The following is a 15,733-nucleotide window of genomic DNA, read 5'->3' as shown; positions in this document are numbered from 1 at the left end:
CTTTATGAGTGAGAATAACATACAATTGTGTAGACCACGGTCCACGCAATAATGATGGTATTTCAATTACCTGCATGGACAGCTTAACTGGTCATAGCTCTGTCGGGTTGGGGTTCAACATTTTGGAAGAATGATGGTACTTCAATTCATAGGCATGTGCTACTTGCCTGTCATCCATATATGACCCAATATAATTGACCTAAGACATTAAAAATAATTGTCACGACAACTATAAATATGGGCTGAACCAAGGAAACAAATGGACGAGGTTGTTACCATAGCTAGCTGCAAATTAAAGAAGCATGAAGCTTTTCCTCTGTTTTCTTCTTCTAACTGCACTCTCTCTGCCATTCCTTTCCTCTATATCCGCCGACACCTTAGATGATAACTTTTACATCAGTCTCAAAGTATGCTCTCAGCTCCTATTTATTTTAATTTAATGATTTCATTATTCAGTTTAATTATTTTATTCACCATCTCCAATAATATTTAATGGTGTTTTCAATTCTTATACATAAGTTTAACTCTTTTGGTGTGTGCACAGTGGCCAAAGAGTCAGTGTCAAAGCAAGGAAGGCTGTTGCCTCCCAAAGAAAGGAAACCCTTCTTTAAATGATTTTGTCATTTATGAATTTCAAAGAGATTTTGTATCGAATTGCCCAAATGGAACCAAATTCCAACCATCAAAGGTATTATTTCTATAATGTCATATATAGTTTCAAAACAAGTTTTCAAGTTTCTGTACAGACAGTGCTTTCTGTGCGGTCATGATGTTACCATTAGTTACGGATAAAAGTAATTCGTCAGCTTGAACCTTTTGATATGTAGATTGCAGATTTGGTGCCGAGTTTGCAAAAATATTGGCCCTCCTTGAGTTGTCCTAGTAGAGATAGCAAGAGGTTGTGGATGGAAGAATGGTACAAGTTTGGTACTTGTGTAGAACCAGAATATAATCAGCATGATTACTTTGCTGCAGCTGTCAGTGCTTTCAAGCAAATTAATCTCCTCAAACTTCTAACTGATGCAGGTAATCAACTACATCTTATTTTATTACAAATATATATTCGCCATGGAAACATAGTTAGCTTATCAGTTAATTTTGACTTATTCGACCATTAGTAACTATTTGACTTGGTTAAACAATCAATATGTGTGTTTGATTAATTAGCTTTTTGTAACAACGTACTTATTACTCTAAAATGCTAAAATTCAATAAGTTACTCAAATCAACTTTTTGAGAAAGCTAAGTCATTTTGCATGTAATAAGCTATCAGCAATATAATAGCTAATTTACCAAACACTTTTCTACAATCAGTTAATGCTATCAACTAGTCAAACCCACTAACCTAATCAGCTAACAACTATTTACCAAACACCTTCGTTGTGTATTGTTGGGCCTCAACAGAGGCCGTTAAAGGGTCAAGTCCATCAATTAGACGTTAGGAAGATAGTCAAATCCACTAACCCAATCAGCTAATAACTATTTACCAAACACCCCCGTTGTGTATTGTTGGGCCCCAATAGAGGCTTTTTAAGGGTCAAGTCCATCAATTGGACGTTAGGGAGATTGTTGGACGGAGGCTGGTGAAGGGCCAAATCCAGCGCCCTGCCAATTGAAAATGTGATGGCGGTCTATAAAATAAAGTTACGCATTTACTACTAGCTATAACTTTTTGCATAGCGGCAAGCGTATGATCCTAACTAGTCGCATCAGAGTCGGGTCATGGGTGTCGTTGGACAGAGGCCGATAATAAAATAAAGTTGCGTCGTTGGTACTATTTATAACTTTTAGCGTAGTGGAAAACGTTTGATCGTAATGTGTATGGTATGATTAGTATGTTCAATTTTTTTATTGGCTGCAGGAATCAAACCAAATGATACATATTACCCGGGAGATGCAATCAATAAGGCTATAGAAAAAGCGGGATTAGGTGAAATAACGGTGACATGCCGAGAAGACGAAAAGGGATTGAACGCTGTTTTGGATTACATTACACTTTGTGGTAATATCAAGGGTAACAAGATAAAATGTCCTGGATCTTCCTTTTGGATTTGCGATGGTAAGAACGGCAATAAAGTCAAATTCCCCGCTTAAAGATGCTAAGTGAGTAAATTGTGAACAAGGGAATACTCCCAATTTGTCCAGAGCAAACTTTGAATGTGAATGTGTTGCTATTTTAGTTTCCTATATATGTCAGGAAGTAATTAGTTTTGTGTTAAATTTTATATCTAGCTATTGTAATTGATGGATTATGTTATATTGTTATAATAATATAATAATATTATTATTAAAATATTAAACCAAGTTTAGTGGGTTGGTTATTTTAATTAGTGAATTAGTGGTTATTTACTTTAGTGGTGTTAGTGGGTTAGTGGTATAATGGGGTTATGGTTATTAGTAGTTAGTTTATTTTAGTTTTATTATTTCACTATAAATAGAAGTTGTATTTCATAGCTTTTGAATGTTAAGTTGAATGAGTTTTTAAAAGGCAATAAACATTCTTATTTCTTATTCCTCTCTTTCTCTCTCAATTATATATATAGATATATTATACTAAATATATCTTATATTTGGTATCAGAGTTAGTCAATCTTTCAATTTCGAGATATTTTCCGCAGTAAAATATGCTAACAAATTTCAATATTGTATGGTCGGGTCCCAAATTGGATGAGAAACTCGATTACAATTATTGACAAATTATGATGACCACACATTTGAAAGCTCAAAATCTTTGGAGCTTTGTTGATCTCGGTCTACACGAAGGAGCTAATGCAGCCGCCATACTGCAAGATCAATTGGCCTGAATTGGGACAGATTCACCAAGGTGTTCATTACTCCATTTTTGGAAAATTAGCTCGTGCGCAAACAGCAAAGCAAGCTTGAGACATTTTAAAACTGTCACACAAAGGAGTCGATCGGGCACAGAAGTCTAAGTTGCAGTCGTTAAGAAGGTTGTATGATCATTGTGCGATGACCTCTACAGAAACAGTAGATATGTATTTCACTCGTCTTATTGATATGGTGAATAAGATGAGATTATATATATGGAGATACGATTGAAGATGGTGCAGTGGTTGAAAAAGTTCTTCGAACTATAAGGATGAAGTATGACCATGTGGTGGATTTAATAACAGAGTCACATAATACCGAGCTCTTATCAATTGCAGAGCTGAAAGGTATGATAGAAAGTCATATTGACAGGATTGCGTCAAAATCGGAACCACTAACAGAAGAAGCTTTGAAGAGCCAAGTCACCCTTAATATGACTGGCACTAATCAAAGAGGTGGAGGATCTGGTAGAGGTCGTGGAAGAGGAAGATGAGGATCTAGTGGAAGAGGTCGTGGTAACTCCAACCAAGGAAGAGGTGGAGGTAATACCAAACAAGGAAAATTTCCATTTCATTGCTACAATTGTGGCAAGTATAGGCACAAGATTGCAGATTGTTGGTATAATGAGGACAACAATCGTGGAAATCAAGCAAATATCGCTGAAAAGTCTGGTGAGAGTTCTGAAACTTTACTTTTGGCCAGTAATAGTTTCTCTGTAGATAAAAACATATGGTTCTTGGATACTGGGTGTAGTAACCATATGTGTGGGAAGAAAGAATTGTTTTCTGAACTAGATGAATCAGTCCGGTCTGAAGTGAGGTTTGACAATAAGTCAAAAGTGCCAATTTTGGGAAAAGGTAAAATCTCTATTCAGTTGAAAAAATGGTACTCACAATTTTATATCTGATGTGTTATATGTTCCTAAACTACATCAAAATTTGTTGAGTATGGGACAGTTGTCAGAAAAATGATATAAGATAAATATTACTCAGGGGTGTTGTACTATTGCAGATGCTGAGGGAGTTTTGATTGCAAAGGTAAATATGTCCCAAAATTGACTATTTCCTTTGAAAATTAACCATACACTTCTTGATTGCTTTAATTCTGAAATTTATGGTGATAATTCGTTATGACATATGCAGTTTGAGCATTTTCATTTCACTGGATTAAACTATCTTGCGAGAAAGGAACTTGTTTATGATTTACCTATTGTGAATGTTCTTAATCGTATCTGTGAGATTTGTGTGATTGGGAAGAAACACAGAGATCCCTTCTCCGTGGGCAAGTCAAGGAGAGCCACAAAACAGTTGGAGATTGTTCACTTAGACATGTGTTCGTTGGAGGTTCCCTCACATGGAGGTTGTAAGTACTTTGTTACTTTCATTGATGATTTCAGTAGGAAAACATGAGTTTACTTTCTGAAGCAAAAGTATGATGCATGTGATGTTTTCAAACAATTTAAGACTTTTGTTGAAAAGCAAAGTGGTTATAAAATTAAAATCTTGAGAACTGATAGAGCTAGGTACAGAATATATTGCTTTTGATAATCTTCTGAAGGAAAAGGGTATTCAGCACCAGATGACAGTCAGATACACTCCACAACAAAACGGAGTGGCTGAGAGGAAGAATAGATCTATCATGGATATGGTGAGGTGCATGTTGAAATCTAAGAACTGCCTAAGCCTTTTTGGGCAGAAACTGTTGCTTGTGCTGTCTATGTGTTGAATAGGTGTCCAACTAAGAGTGTCCGTGATAAGACACCTAAGGAAGCTTGAGTGGGAAAAAACCATCTATAAGATATCTTAAGGTTTTTGGATGTTTGGCATATGCATATGTGCCAGATCAATTGAGAAAGAAGTTGGATGATAAAGGTGAGAAGTATATATTCGTTGGTTATAGTGACGCTTCAAATGCTTATAAACTATACAATCCTGAAACAAAAAAATGTTGTTATAAGCTGTGATGTCACTTTTGATGAATATGGTGCTTCGGATTGGTCAACTAAAGATGAAAGGTCTATTGTTATTTCTGTTGTTGAAAATATTGTTGATGAGCAACCGATTCCAGATAATGTCTAGTCTGCTCCTTCGCAGCCAGAGTCATCAGTTTGACGATCTCAACGCGAACGCCACATACCAACTTACTTGCAAGATTATGTTTTAGGTCATGATAATAACTTGTCTGATGAAGAGATTGTTCAATTTGCTCTTTTTGCAGATTGTGACCCTTTATCCTTTGAGGAGGCTGCTACAGAAACTCATTGGCTTAAGACAATGGATGGATGAAGAAATTCGTGCCATTGAAAAGAATGGTACCTGGGAGTTAACAAAATTACCTCATAGAAAAAAGTCAATTGAAGTAAAGTGAGTTTACAGAACGAAATACAAGTCAATATATCCAACTTGAAGATGGAGACATTTCTTAAATTGAAGAAGGATATTGGGATGACCAATATATTCAATTTGGTTTAAAGGAGACAATATTATAATAATATTATTATTATAATATTAAACCAAGCTAAGTTTAGTGGGTTAGTTATTTTAATTAGTGAATTAGTGGTTAGTTACTTTAGTGGGTTAGTGGTATAATGGGGTTATGGTTATTAGTGGTTAGTTTATTTTAGTTTTTATTATTTCACTATAAATAGAGGTTGTATTTCATGACTTTGAATGTTAATAGTTGAATGAGTTTTTAAAAGGCAATAAACATTCTTATTTGTTATTCCTCTCTTTCTCTCTCAATTATATATATATATATATATATATATATATATATATATATATATATATATATATATATATATATATAGTGAAAGGATCAGGTGCATTTGTTGCTTCCCGTGCGGATGTGCGGTGGATTAGGTGGATTAATGTGCGTGAGATTTGTACATAATGTGCGTGAGTGTTGTGCTTAATGTGCCTGAGATTTGTACTTAATGTGCGTGAATGTGTAAAATGCAGCAGAAAATATTGATGTCAGCTTCTTCTCCATCCCCAGTAGCCATTTGCCCCCTCCCTGATGATGATGATGCAGAGGCGGGCTATGGTGGTTAAGAATTATGAGAATAATACAACAGAAATTCACACTTAGCTACTGTGCAAATTTTACTGTGCGTGCGTCATTTATATAAACATTCAACTGCACTGAAGTTAGCTGATAATCCAGAATCCATGGCAAAATTGAAGGAAGAAGTAACAAGAAGCTTGGGCGTTAATGTGCGTGAGTTTCTGTTCTGCTTCCTTCTGAGCTCGTAATTCTGAAATACTCACGCACATTAAGCACAAATCTAACGCACATTAAACACAATACTCAGGCACGTTAAGTACAAAACTCACGCATATTAACATGACGCACATTAAGTATAAATCTTAGGCACATTGAACACAAATCTCACGCACATTAAGTATATATAAACCTCACGCACATTAATCCACCGCACATTCGCACGGGAAGCAACAAATGCACCTGATCCCTTCCCTATATATATATATTACATATATTGACTTGGGTAGTTCGATTCAAATAACCCAATAATTAAAAAGAATAAATGAGTACGATAAAGACAAGATAATGGAATGGAAAAGACAATGAATATTGTATATAGGAATCGTACGTGTAATGCTATTACAAGAGATTAGATGATGTTTTAACAAGATAATGATGGTTGTATTTATATTAATTCGCCCTCTAAATAACTCCACGAAAATAGGTTGGGTAGTTGGAACCCCTTGAATGAGTCCATGGCCGAAGCTGGCCTCAGACGCCCTGGGCGCCCGAGGCCGAGGTTCTCAGGAAGGAGGAATATTATAAGTATGTTTGCTGATGGTATGTTGAGGAAAGGAGTGCTAAAAGCACTATGTGGAAACATTTATTGCATGGGCATTGTCAAAGATTGGTGGTGAGCTACAGCTACTTTATTTGTCAGAAATGGATAGAGGTGTAGCATTGGCTAAGGTTGATGACTTCAATTCTCAAAATGTTGCTAACATAGCTGCTGATTTTGCTTCTATGAGCCACTCTGCTCCACAACCCTTTCAAGGATTGTCAAAAAGGGCCGGCTTGTGCTATAACTCACAAACACATTTCAACCACAAGAACTATAATTGCTCAGTTGTTGTGGGCATTTGCTTCTCTATATGAACATGCCAATCCATTACTTGTTGATACTGCGAATTATCTCATCTTTATGGATTGTTGAAATTGAAAGCCAGTCATGAGTGTGGCTTGCTTAATTGGTTAAGTTCTTTCAAACTATTGATGAATAATAATAATAATAATAATACAAGTTGTAGAAAATTAAAGGCACTATATATCACTCTCTGGGGGACTTTGTTACTATAAGTGAACCCAGCTATAGCTAATCTTTGTTTGCAGGCTTGATTTCAGGAGCTTTTGACATGGAAGATTCCTCATCACCATTCCCATCCCCAACTACTTGTGCCATCTCAACTGCCATATGATGAGGTGATGAATCTCTGGTGCCTGCTGCAACTTGGCTAGGGCCAAATGCAGCTCTTCTTCTTGCCTTCTTAGCCCACCCAACAAGGCCCTCTTGTATATGCTCTTGGAATATAGCTTTCTTGAATGAACTTCCCATCTTCAATCAATCACACACCAAATCTACTGTCAGTCACTCACTCACTCAGTCTCAAGATGTCTAAAACAGACAAACCTCTAGTTATAGGCAAATTATTGTGTGAACCACGGTCCATACAGTGTTGTGTGGACTATAACAAAAAATACATTTTTAATATACTATAAGTACATTATTCGTGTATTAAATGTACATTATACAAAATAATGTATTTTCAGTATTCAAATAATGTACGTTTCCTGAATAAAATGTACATTTTTAATATACTAATAATACATTATTTGTGTACTGAATGTACATTATTTAATAGTATGGTCCACACAATAATGATGGCTAGTTAGAGCAACCTCATCAATAGATTTTTGGGGGGTTTTTCATAACCAAAAAAAAAATAAAATCGAGGAGGTGTTTTTAACTAATAAGAAGGGGTGGCCGGTTTTTATTCCCGAAAGTTAATTTTTTTTTTGTGGGCCCATTAATTGAGAAGAAATTGGGAAAACAGCTTGCAGATGCGCTCCTGTGCATGCACCAGCTAGACGCGTAAATAACAATTTATTTATTTTACTTTTTGTTTTTAGCCTTTTTTTCTTTCTTTTTTCTTCTTCCCGCTTCCCTATCGTTCCTATATGTACCTGACAAAAATCAACTCAAAAATAAAACAATTGAAATTGCTCTGAGTACAACAAACTTTACCTGAGTAACAATTGCATAGAGAGGCAGAGTGCTGTAACTGCAGAGAAACTGTACAAACACCCTACACAAGTAAGCATGCCAATGGTCTTTATTAGTTTCACTTACTAATTTCAACCCAAACTTTATTGCTAATTTATCTTTTATAGCCTATAGGGAGGGTTAAGGTTAACTTACCCTATGACTAGTCTGGGGATGATGTAGCCGACTTGCCCCATGATGCACGAGTCAAAACCGTATTGGACCTATATATAAATTATAAATAAAATAAAAAATTGTAATTAGTGTAGCAGTATACGTATAAAATTAATTATAGAAGCTAAGCTAAGCAAAGATCAATTTTGGGTATAATTTGATAGATTTTTTCATTGGAGAAATCTGTTGTGCTTACCCAAATCCAGAAGAAAAATGCAATCTCAAAGGAATTTTGGAATAGGATTATATGAATGAGAATGAGTACTAGGCGTGGTCTATGAAACCAGAAGTGATCATCTGAAGGGTTAACGATGAGGTCTCCCCCTTCAAGAGCCACGTGCTTTGAAGCAACCTCTTCCGCCAGTTGAGTTATCACGTGCTCTAGTTTAGTCCCCACAGCAAGCAAAAGCTGTATATATATATATATGTATGTACATTTTATTTTACATACTGTTATATATGTGACTTAATTATGTATTATATATAGAGTTGATGAATTAACGAATTTTTGCATATAAAAATAATTGTACTTACAACCAAGGGAATGAATGCTATCCAGAAATACGCATGCCAGCCTGCAAACAAGAAATGGAAACGCAGAAAATTAAAGGACATTGATAATGATTCATTAGTATTATTATGCATGGATGGTACAACCTAACGTAACGTGAATTAAACTGAGATGAAATTAATACCATGAACATTCAGAAGCAGGAAAGCAACGACGAACACCCAAAGATACCAACTGCATATATGCCACCGCAGTAAACAATAATAATGTAAAAACTTGATTAGCATCGGGTTTAGATCGAATACTTATCTATCTCTCAAATGCTCTCTCTTTTTGTTTTTAGGATGACGAGAGAAACCCGCCGCAGTCACTACTAGAAGGTGAGCACTGGGTCTTGTGACCCTAACCCACAAATGACCACTAGAAGGTAAATCAGTCTAAGTTGCCTCATAGCTGACTAACTCAAACAAGAAAGTTGGAATTTGAACTCGTGACCTTATGGTTATAAGTTTGTATCTTTAGCCATCTTAGTTAGGATTACCCTCAGCTATACCTTATTCCTACAACTCTCTTGAAATCAGCTTCAAGGGCACGTATCATGTACTCATAAAAATTGAACGTCCGGTTCCCCCTACAATGAGTCTGCAAAATGAAACTAATTAACATTTGCTCCAAACAGTAGGCCATAATATAAGAAAAGAAAAATGAACAGAATAATTACCATAATGAAGCCAAGCCTTAGTGTTGTATAATCTGATCTTGTGACAGATGCAAAAATTTGTTTGAAAAAGGATTGCTGAGAATTAATACCATGTAAACAACGATATGAATTGAGTCAATTTAGATGCAAAATTTTTTTAGTATGGAGTTGCTCAGAACCAACCCCATACTAAAAATTCTGGTCCAAATCTCCAGGTTTTTAGTTGAGATTGAGCAAATGATTCAGCAATTATCACAAGGAAACGCATGTACATATATGTATATATTCATTAATTAGTGACTTACAAACCAACTCAACAATGTGGTGCGTTTGCCAAACCCTAGAAATCGAGCCTTGACAAAATCATGCTCGTGGACATGCACAACATTGGGTGATGCAGCAGCTGCAGATTCAAAATTAGTTCCCTCCATCTTTAATATAATTTAAGAAGAGTTAATGAACGATTTGGTCCATCAATTATTAGCGAATTGAACTGTCAATGTAGTTCCTCAATCGCTTATTCATCTATTTAGTCACCGAAAACAATTATTTTTAGTCGATTTAGACCCTCAGGCTGTCTTCTGTCGAGGCCGGAGGGACTAAATCGACTAAAAATAATTGTTTTCAAAGATCAAATCGACGGCCAGAGGGACTAAATTCACTAAAAATAATTGTTTTCGGAGACCAAATCGATGAATAAGCAATTGAGGAACTACATTGACAATTTGGAGAGACCAAATCGTTGATTAACTCATTTAAGAATGAAAAAGAGTGAAGATGAACATTATTAGTAGGGTGAATCAACGATTTGGTCCCTCACTTATTCGCGACTTGTCAATGTTGCCCCTGAATCACGTATTCATCGATTTAGTCCCCGAAAATAATTGTTTTTCGTCAAATCAGTCCCTATGGCCGTATTTCGTCAAGTCTCAGGCGAGAACTCCGATTTGCCCTGGGCATTTTGGTCTTTTCACGCCTTCTTCTTCATTCCATCGTCGCCGACCTCAGCTTCACCTCCGATGATGAGTTGTTGACCCCAAACGTCACTCTCCGCCGAGTCATCCAGTCGTGGTGCCGGTTTGCTGTTTCGCCGGGAGGGATCAACTGCCAGGGACCCACCACTGCCGTCTCTGCCCCGCCGGGAAAAGGGGAGGTCGCCGCCGCCATCTCTTGAGCAACGGTCGCCGGAAAAACGAAGCTAAGCTTGCCATGCCGCCGCCGATCTATTTGCTTCGCTGGAAAAGAAAGAGGGGCGGAGGTCGCTGCTCCGATCTGCTGCTTCCGCCTCTTCATGATTCCACCAGAGAGAGGGAGGGGAGATGTAGGTCCATAGACCTTGTCTCGTCGTCGGATGTTGTTGAAGCCGTACGTGAGTTAGCCGAGAGAAGAAGGGAGAGACGAGATGTAGATAGGGATTTGTTTGGTTGTTGCTCAGCTTTTACCGAGAGAGAAGAGAGACGGAGCTAGCCGCTGCCTGTCGCCGCGACCTGCCGGGGGATTGCCGGCGCTCGCCGTCGGAGGAGAGGAACGAGAAAGAGAGCTAAGATGGAGAGATACGGCAGAAAAGGGTTGTTTGCTGAGATTCTCAAATTGCATGCTAAGGAATGGAAGAATTCTCCTTGTTTACCATTGGATTTGATTCATAACACCATAGGTGTTAATTAGGCAAGCCATCGGAGGTGCAGCTGACATCGGCAGAAGAGATGGAGCTCCCTCCGGCGAGCTTGAGCTTCTCCGGCGAAGTTTGGTCAGAATTAATGAAGAAGAAGGCGTGAAAAGACCAAAATGCCCAGGGCAAATCGGAGCTCTCGCCTGAGACTTGACGGAATACGGCCATAGGGACTGATTTGACGAAAAACAATTATTTTTGGGGACTAAATCGATGAATACGTGATTCAGGAGCAACATTGACAAGTCGCGAATAAGTGAGGGACCAAATCGTTGATTCACCCTTATTAGTATGTGTACGTATTGAGTACGTACGTACCTTGGTCTGGATTAGACTCTTGTTTCTGAATAGAGTCTTCCCAAGCTTTCCACTGCCGTATCTACAGCAATTAAGCAGATGGCATGCATGGGTGTAAGGTAGAAACTAGAAAGCAATGCATATATATATAAATTAAAGCAAAATGAGATAGATAATAATGAAGCATTGATCGATTACCTTCAAACTCCCAAATATCATTGTGAAAGCAGAGAAAAGGACGTGGGAAACAGCCAACACAAATATAAATGTATGAAGATGATGCAGTGCTTCAATAGATAGCAAAGGTACTTTCCCCTGAAAAAACAGAGGAAATTAAATGTGTTACAATTCCGCTGTCAACATTAGAGCATCCCCAACTGATCGTTTTTGTGTGATTTTTTTTTTTTGCGAGACCATGCCTATGTGAGGGAGAGAGAATTTGTATGGTCTTTGCAGGAGGAATTAATTTTTTGTCTCAACAGTGGCCCCACCTAAAAAACCAAAACACTCTCCTGATGCGCCTGACGGTGTGAAACACACCAGAAGCACTCAGCCGAGCGCGTGCACTCCACGCTCTGGCTAGGCACATTAACCACTCTTTTTTTTTTTTTTTTTTTGAAAACTTATTTTTCTTGTTTTTTTTTTTAAACGTTTTTTTACCTACTTCTTTCTTTTTTACTTGGCATTTAAAAATTTATGCAAAAACTAAACTAGTGAAGATGTTCATAACTATATTCTAATTAACATTCCAAATGGAGGGTCATAGATTCTTGATGGATTTAATTCACCCGGGGTGGCCCGAATTATTAAACTCGGATAAGAATGTGTACAAAATAAATAATATAACGCAGAGATATCGTAAGGCCGCAGGGACCGTATATTTTATTAATTGTCGCTAATAAGCTATTACAAGACTTGATTAGGACAATAATGCTAGAAGATAGTAATTCAGGAATATATTGTATTGTGTCCCTGTTTAGGACAAGAGGGAGGCTTTTTATATCAGCTCAAACCCCCCAACCGCACCCCTAGGACCGGGGGTAGTTGGATCGGTCCGCTTTGACCGAGTCCCCTCCGGGACCGGGTCCAATGCGGGCCGACTCGGCATGGCCGAGCTGGGCACGTGCCGAGCTCGGCCTAGCCGAGTCCACCATGGACCGGCTCGGTAGTGGCTGAGTCCATGGTGACGGGCTCGGGTGTACCGAGCCAGTCCGTGGCCGGGCTCGGGCCGACCTGGCCACGGCCCAAGGGACTGGGCTGAGGCTTCTCGGGTCCGTCTCTCCGGGTCGGTTCGTTCTGGGTCTAATATATCCATCAATTCTAGCCCAGTAGTGGGGACTTAGATATTTTGGAATAAAAATATTTGTGAAAGTATAAACCTTAATCTAATCATTGGTATCAGAGCTGGTTGAGTCTCAACAAGAGTAAAAACTGCAAGAAAATATATAGAAAACTGTAATACCTTGTCAGGACAGTACTGCGCGTTCCTGGATTCAGAGAGAAGGCGGCGCGTTGCTCCGGCGGGAGGAAGAAATGAAGAGACGAAAGTGAAGGCCGTCTGGAAGTGCGAAGTGGAAGCCGGCGGCCCCTTGGCGGCGTGAGTGTCGTCATCATCGCTCTTTTTGCAGGGAAGCCAGATATCCGCCTTGTGCTTGGAGATGCAAATTTTGAGAATACTGTTCTGGAACACAGTCATGAGCAGAGAAATAAACCCCAACAGCATCAACTCTGCAAATCGTATCCAATTCAATTCAGATCACAACTATATATAATATGAGGATGGAGTTTGTGCAATAGATTCACCTTCTTTAATTTTCTGTAGGGCTTCAAACAGAGGCTTCTGTTTTTTCTTGAGCAAAAACTGTATAGCATTCCAGTCAAGAGATACACAATTCAAGCATCATATCAGTAGAATTAAGAAATATATAGAATACCTTGCCAAGAAAATGAAGAATTCTTTCAAGAGCAAGAGAGATGGCAACGATGACTGTGCAGACGAGAGCAACAACCCAGGTGGGCGTCTGCTCCAAGTTGGTTACTTCTCCTTCTCCCCCTCCGGCCATATTTGTTGTTTCTTTTAGTTATATTTGTCAGTTTCAAAGAGCTAGCATATATATGAATTGGCCGGTCGTCGGATCCATTTACAAAGATCATGGTCAATAACTCATAATATATACATTCACACGTACTCTTCAATGTATACGTAATGCATACACCCTACCTAACTTGTGTATACTTTCTTTTTGAAAACTAACTTGTGTATACTTATTTCTGACTATATGTGATATGGTTAAGGATTAAATGGTAAATATAGGATTAGTTTATTCAAATTTACTCTATTATCGTCCCACGCAAGGTTGCAAAAATCACTAGGCGTTCCTCCGGCGCTAGGCGTTCTTTTTTTTTTTTTTTTTTTTTTTTAAATTTAAAAAATAATTATTTAAGATTTGGTAATTATAAACTATTTAATACTTTAATAGTTAGTACTAAAATATTAAATATTAACCTAAAAAAAACATTTAGAATTGTAAATTGTATAAAAATTTAAAGAATCAAAACACAACACAAAGTCACAACTCACAAGTATTAATATTAGAGTATCTGATTTTGATTTTTTTTTTATTACATTTGTTGGGTTTGCGCCCGATTTGAAAAATTTAGGGTTATTTCACTAAAAACGGCGTCAATTTGAGCAAAACAACCCATTTAAAAAAACACGAAAAAATAGCTAAACGGCCACATAGACGACCGCCTAGGCTGCCTAATCCGCCATGACCTAGTCGATGCCTTGGCAGCCGGCCACTTAAAACGGCGATTCCGCTGAAATTCTAAACGGCCGGCCACCACCTAGCGCTTAGACACGATTTTTTCAATATTGATCCCACATTTGTTGTATTGCTAGCTAGCTGCATAATTAAATTAAAGTAAAATATATCTACTTGAAAGAAATTCTTGTAGTGGCTAGGGATTTCAATTTCCCTTAAGAGTTAAGAAAGTGTTGTTACGATAGAATTTGTTGACAAATTCGGAGTAGGATATGTATACTGATTATCGTGACTTGATGCGAGAAGGGTGGGATTTGGACTTTGCGCTGGAAAAAGTCTTTTCGTCCAACAATGAATAAATATATAATCCCTATTTCCCTTTCAAAAAAAATATATACCCTATTGCATATATATTAATCACTTCTTTAGTTCCATTTTTTTTGTCGGATCTATATATCACTAATTTCTAGAATATATATATATATATATATATATATATATATATATATATATATATATATATATATATATATATATATATATATATATATATATATATATATATATATATATATACTAGTTTTTTACGCGCATTGCGCGATTGGGATAATGTCCAATGTTTTTTTTTTTTTTTTTTAAATAAGTACTTTAAAGTATATTAAGGCAAGATTATATTGAATTATTCATGCATAGATAATTGAAGGTTGAATTTGCGTATTTAAATAGGTAATTCTTCTCCCAAAGGTTGAGTCCCCTACCCCAAGGGCCCCCACACTCTGACTTGACAGAGCATTGTAAGAAGTTATAAATCACGGTGACTCAATGGTTCAGCAGACAAGACCAAATGCCGGTGCGAACAAGGAATCTGCCCACTTTGGACATAATTCCCGCACTGCCGCCGCCGAGGTTCAAACTTTGGTCTCTTCTCCCAAATACTGCCCACTAAACCATTGAGCTAAGCCCGTGCGGGTTAAATAGGTAATTCTAAGTTTACAAATGCAAGATAATATAGTCAAGATTGATTATAATTGTCAATAAAATAATTGTATAGGTATGGTTGAAACCAAATACGGGACATAAGGGAGAACAAATAAAAATTAGGGCATAAAATATTAAATATATACTAATATTGTTTGATGAGATTTCGACATTAGGATTTGTGATTAAGTTCTATTAAGACTTTAATATTAGAATTAGATTAATGGTGTAATTATAATTCTATATTAGACGTTAATATTATAATTAGATTAACGGTATTTAACGGAAAAGTTAAATGGATAATCATATAATTAAGGATAAATTAGAAAAATTTTTAAAAAAAATTAAAACCTGAACAATTTGAACCATTCATTTGATTTAATAATTTGGCGGTCATTTTTTCTACCCAATGTTAATAATTAAATAAATTCGTTGGTCAAATCCGCTAATATAATCCGCGCGCTAATTGCTGATTATCAAACAAGGACATTGCAAGGTAGTTCTC

The 15,733-nt window shown here is 37.1% G+C and overlaps 2 protein-coding genes across 2 annotated transcripts; one reads left to right on the top strand and one right to left on the bottom strand.

Moving 5' to 3' along the window:
- Positions 1–243: 243 nt before the first annotated feature.
- Positions 244–2,252, top strand: LOC109158245 (ribonuclease 3-like). The gene is made up of 4 exons (XM_019306142.1): positions 244–407; positions 545–688; positions 828–1,026; positions 1,862–2,252. The coding sequence occupies exons 1-4, from the start codon at positions 303–305 to the stop codon at positions 2,092–2,094; spliced, it is 681 nt and encodes a 226-aa protein (XP_019161687.1). The 5' UTR covers positions 244–302; the 3' UTR covers positions 2,095–2,252.
- Positions 2,253–6,993: 4,741 nt separating this feature from the next.
- LOC109158242 (MLO-like protein 1) lies at positions 6,994–13,598 on the bottom strand. Its single transcript, XM_019306139.1, has 14 exons — positions 13,420–13,598; positions 13,289–13,346; positions 12,948–13,213; positions 11,684–11,800; positions 11,507–11,567; positions 9,825–9,922; positions 9,541–9,615; positions 9,373–9,461; positions 9,004–9,053; positions 8,843–8,883; positions 8,505–8,717; positions 8,291–8,358; positions 8,117–8,177; positions 6,994–7,426 (listed from the first exon to the last, which is right to left on the bottom strand). Exons 1-14 carry the CDS (start codon positions 13,546–13,548, stop codon positions 7,187–7,189), a joined length of 1,566 nt encoding a protein of 521 aa, XP_019161684.1. The 5' UTR covers positions 13,549–13,598; the 3' UTR covers positions 6,994–7,186.
- Between the last annotated feature and the right edge of the window lie 2,135 nt (positions 13,599–15,733).

This window comes from Ipomoea nil, unplaced genomic scaffold, assembly GCF_001879475.1.
Source record: "Ipomoea nil cultivar Tokyo-kokei standard unplaced genomic scaffold, Asagao_1.1 scaffold2805, whole genome shotgun sequence".
Lineage (NCBI taxonomy): Eukaryota > Viridiplantae > Streptophyta > Magnoliopsida > Solanales > Convolvulaceae > Ipomoea > Ipomoea nil.
The sequence above is the reverse complement of the archived record's forward strand: the minus strand, read 5'-3'. Positions and strand labels throughout refer to the sequence as shown.

What these genes read in the sequence shown, in the direction of transcription:
- LOC109158242 (XM_019306139.1), bottom strand. Translation starts at nt 13,548, where the DNA reads ATGGCCGGAGGGGGAGAAGGAGAAGTAACCAACTTGGAGCAGACGCCC. An exon ending in TTCTTCATTTTCTTGGCAAG is followed by an intron (nt 13,347 to 13,419) that starts GTATTCTATATA and finishes AATGCTATACAG; the next exon opens with TTTTTGCTCAAGAAAAAACA. An exon ending in TAGCATTCATTCCCTTGGTT is followed by an intron (nt 8,718 to 8,842) that starts GTAAGTACAATT and finishes ATATATATACAG; the next exon opens with CTTTTGCTTGCTGTGGGGAC.
- LOC109158245 (XM_019306142.1), top strand. Translation starts at nt 303, where the DNA reads ATGAAGCTTTTCCTCTGTTTTCTTCTTCTAACTGCACTCTCTCTGCCA. An exon ending in ACTTTTACATCAGTCTCAAA is followed by an intron (nt 408 to 544) that starts GTATGCTCTCAG and finishes GTGTGTGCACAG; the next exon opens with TGGCCAAAGAGTCAGTGTCA. An exon ending in CAAACTTCTAACTGATGCAG is followed by an intron (nt 1,027 to 1,861) that starts GTAATCAACTAC and finishes TATTGGCTGCAG; the next exon opens with GAATCAAACCAAATGATACA.